The sequence below is a fragment of the Fistularia commersonii genome, chromosome 20 (genome assembly GCF_037954325.1).
Source record: "Fistularia commersonii isolate RoL2024-O1a breed Wild chromosome 20, RoL_Fcom_v1.0, whole genome shotgun sequence".
Taxonomy (NCBI): domain Eukaryota; kingdom Metazoa; phylum Chordata; class Actinopteri; order Syngnathiformes; family Fistulariidae; genus Fistularia; species Fistularia commersonii.
This window is the reverse complement of record NC_141303.1, coordinates 10,112,115-10,116,329: the sequence shown is the minus strand read 5'-3', so window position 1 is coordinate 10,116,329 and position 4,215 is coordinate 10,112,115. Positions and strand designations below refer to the sequence as shown.

Below are 4,215 nucleotides of genomic sequence, written 5' to 3'. Positions count from 1 at the left end.
GTGCTGCAATTGAATAATTTTGAAACAAAATACATGTTGTGCCAGCAAAGAAAAGAGGATTAAGATTCCACAAAACAACATCGGTGTCACCTTATCTGCGACCCTTATCTATTTTTTTGGTTCGCATTCAAGCAATTGACATGTAAGAAGTATCATTTTCAGTAACACCCTGCAGCCACTCTCCTGGGTGTTTTGCCAGTTATTCCTGTATGTTAACCTCTTATCTTGAGGACATCTTTCTGTTCTGCGATATTTAAGTGGAGAGGCCATTCCCAGATTTTGGTTAAACCGGCAAAGATCTTCTAACAGTGAGTCTCTTTTCTTGAAATGTCTCTCTCATTCTCATGAAATTGTATCTCTGTTGCTTATTTGTTGCTTTTTTCGTTCACAAAGCTGTGCACATATTCTTATTCTCCTTTTATAAGGCTTTTAATCGCAAAATTCGATCCAGCAAGTTTGGAGTCATGTTCAAATTGGTAATGTATAATTTTTTTCTATTTAATTTCTGTCAGTTGTGCTCTTTTGGTTGTTTTCTACTGTCATATGTACTCTTATTATAAACTTAAACCCATTTTATTTTCTTTTTCTACCAGATAAGTGTGGCTCTTTTTGCTGGCTGTTTTTTTGGTAAGTCAATTTCAATACCAGTGTCTCTGTCGTACAGCTCTGAAAATCTGCACTATGAAAACTAAGCATGATATTTATAATTTTTCCAGAAAGCGACCAGGTATTCAACAATGTCACTGAGTCTGAGGAAGCGGCTGATAAGATGGGTACAGGACTCTGGTCTCATTTGAATAACAGAATATAAAAAAAAAAAAAATGAAAGCTGATTCGAATTACTTGAACTTGAACATCTGTAAATAAAAAAAAAGAAAAATGACTCCTGTTTTCAGTGAGCTTCTTGGGAATTACTGGTAAGTGAAATGTCTTGTATTTCTCTCCCAGAACATCATGCTGAATCCCTCTTCATTCCCGTAAAGCCAGGTTAGAATGCCTCCCATTTGCAGTTTTTACTAGTTTTAGTCAAGATGAAATAATCCTGTGGATTGTTTTGAACGAAAAACTTACCGTTCTTTCATGTTTATTTCAAGTCATTCCAGGATGGCGCTGCTACTACCCTACTCACATCCGTAAGGATAATGCACTTTTTCTTTCCTTATGTTTATTTATCATAGCGAAAATGTTTTTCCATGATTTCACAATTATCCCGAGTTTGAGTTTGTCCTGGCCAAGAATATTGCAGCATTATCCACCTGTTTATTTGTTTTTTAATTCCTAGAATGCTGGACAGATTGGTTTGACAGAGATGACCCAAGCGGTAGTGGAGACTGGGAAACTCTCTCAAAACTTCGCAAAGAACACCCTGGAAAGATCTGCTCTAAACCAGTAGGCATTGAAGTTCAAACTCTGTCTGGTCTGAGCGTGGCTGCAGCAGGAGATATCAATACTCAGTAAGTGCAATACTCTAAAAATGAATTCATGGTGATGTATTAAAGAATTCACACTGTCACTTTCGGAATGACTCGCTATGATATTCAAAATTGAATAAAACCGTATCAATGCAATTGCCTTCCCCCATGTACCTTAATTTGATTTTGTCAGTATCAAAAGCCAATGCACATTATGTATTTATCATTTTTTAAACCAATTCTCTTTTGTTAAGATCGAGCCCATCACTCGGGTTCTTCTGCGTGAACAATAACCAACCGGACAAGTCATGCAATGACTACCGTGTTCGTTTCGTCTGCCACCCTCCTTTCTGTGGTGGGGGAGGTAATATATACATTTATAAACAAATGTTTTGTGCTTTTCTTTCTCCCTTAGTAAGTGTTTGAGCATTCAAGCGGCCCTCATCCTGTTTCTTATTTATTGTCCCAATCCCTCAGTTTGCTGGACCAAATGGTATGACCGGGACAATCCCAGCGGGACAGGAGACTACGAGGTTTTGAGCCACCTGAGAGCACAATTCCCAGGACAAATTTGTGCCTATCCTCTGTACATAGAGGCTGTTACCACTGACACCCTGACCCCAGCCTTCAGCACTGGACAGGTCTTTAGTGCGTAAGTAAATGACGGATGATAATAATGATGTAAGACGAATTTGTACAAACATTTTTTGACAATACAGTTTCACGTAACTAAACTGAGGAATAAACATTTGCATACATAATATACAGATTAAGTTTTTAGTTTATGAGAGAAAAAACAATTCAAAAATAAGGCAAAGGATAAAAAGAATTGTGCGGATAAAAAGAATTGTGCAGAGACAGAGTGAGTTGTAGTTAGAATAGAATACAATAGAATAGAACAGAAGCTTTTTTTGTTATTGTACAACCAAAAATGAATTTTGAGTGCAACTCCATAATTTTGTTTGAAGATAAAAAGGGAAGGCGAGCCCATCAGGTATGACATGGAAGAGATCTATATATTGTCCCTCTACTTCCCACAGCACATAATCACTCGTACCAAAGTGCATACCTAGAGACATAAGTTAAAGATACATATGTATGTAAATGTAAAGTTGTCTTTATTTCCAAATAAGACAATACTGAAATTCACATATTTCTTGCTTTTATCACTACTTATGATTTTTGCGGTATTTCTTAAATGAAAGAAACTGGTGTTTCAATTTTTATCGAAAAAGTTGCATCCTTGAGATAATCTTAGCTAAAACTTCACATCACTGAATGAATCCAACCAGCAAGTCACATCCTCTCACCAAACACTTTGCTCTCAGAAAACCTTGATGACATTAAGTTTGTCTCCTTTAGATAAGATTTATTGCTATGCTCGCTACACTAAAAGAGGAAAGAATATTCAATCCTGCTAAAGATATGGGAAAATTCTGATGCTGATTCAATTTTTTTAGCTGTTTTAATATCTTAGAATTTAAAATTTGAAAATAAATACATAATAAAACATACCTAAAACATGGACTCTGTAGGATAAGCAGGAGACAATGGATGGATAAATGAAACATATGGATGTCGGTGGAGGCTGTCAGCCATCCAGGTCATGTTGATTTCTTGTCGAAGTGGAATGGAATTTCTTTACTTGAAGATGTTTCATCCCTCCCCCGAGGCTTCCTCATTTCTAATTATCTGTCGGGAGTTTCCAGTTTAACTGGACGAGTCTAGATTATCAAACAATGATTTAGTAAGTGTCTCCAAGTCAAAAATAAGGTACTTTGGGGAAATCGTACGGTCACAGAAAAGAAGAGCTTCTTGAAACCGATTTATCAATGTCTTTTGTGTTTTTTTTTCCTTTTTTAGCCGAGTGCCTTGATTTATAATTTTCTCGTCATTTGGCTTGTTATTTTTCACCATTAGCACATTTTGTGTCCTTAATAACCCCCTGAATCATAAACAACTGTGATTTATCCCTCAGCTTCAGTCCAACTCAAGGGCTTGCTTGCCGCACAGTGGACCAGAAGTATGGCATGTGCCGGGACTACAAAGTGCGGTTTGGATGCCCATGCAGCTATTAAACGCTGAAGGGGACAGAAGACTTTATTGTTTCTTTCGATTTACGTAGTTGGTTTGCTTCTTTTCTTTCTTTTTATTTTTTTTCTGAAACTAACCGCATAATAATCATCATCCTTACACACAAATCAAAACAAAACAGACTCAAAATCAGCTGCTATCATATTATTAACAAATCTGTCTTATTGTCTCAGAAAGTACATTACATGAACTAAACCACCCCAAGACTAGAGATAAATATAATACACTCATCAATCATTTTCATTTTTTCGCTTAGTGTAATGTCAAAAAGCCTTAAAATGATTTGCTGTATTTTTTTCTGTTCTTTGTCATTATATTGAATTCATCATCTTTTAAAGTAGGAATCAAATAAACGGGAGCAATAAAAGTGCTGAACAGCATATCCCTTTTGTCGTTTTGTTCCACTCAGCTCCACACGGCTTTTCAAGGTTTTACTAACAAGATATGGTCTTATGAGCGGGGCAGTCTTGTGTGGTTTTACCAGATGGTGGGAACTAATTGATAAACTGAAGCCAGGAGGGGTTGGAAAAGACTGCAGTGCAGCAATGTGGGAATGGATAAGTCAGTAGAATTGAATTCCATGAGAAAGTACATGCAAGGTAAATTAACTTACGTGATAACCAAATGTTTGCTTTGTTTCTCCATTATCAATTTAATGCTCATGCTCTATTTATATTATATTTATAGCATAGTTATGAGTGCCATAATG

General features: G+C 36.4%; 1 protein-coding gene across 1 annotated transcript; it reads left to right on the top strand.

The window, feature by feature from the left end:
- The first annotated feature begins 245 nt into the window (after positions 1-245).
- On the top strand, positions 246-3,883 carry LOC147222874 (uncharacterized). The gene is made up of 10 exons (XM_086167079.1): positions 246-309; positions 426-476; positions 594-627; positions 717-773; positions 949-987; positions 1,095-1,133; positions 1,283-1,454; positions 1,667-1,776; positions 1,890-2,064; positions 3,391-3,883. The coding sequence occupies exons 2-10, from the start codon at positions 465-467 to the stop codon at positions 3,488-3,490; spliced, it is 738 nt and encodes a 245-aa protein (XP_086023205.1). The 5' UTR covers positions 246-309; positions 426-464; the 3' UTR covers positions 3,491-3,883.
- The last annotated feature ends 332 nt before the right edge of the window (positions 3,884-4,215 follow it).

Excerpts from the sequence above, each read along its gene's own strand:
- LOC147222874 (XM_086167079.1), top strand. Across the intron at positions 988-1,094 it reads CTTCATTCCCGTAAAGCCAG|TCATTCCAGGATGGCGCTGC; the intron begins GTTAGAATGCCT and ends GTTTATTTCAAG. Across the intron at positions 2,065-3,390 it reads ACTGGACAGGTCTTTAGTGC|CTTCAGTCCAACTCAAGGGC; the intron begins GTAAGTAAATGA and ends TTTATCCCTCAG.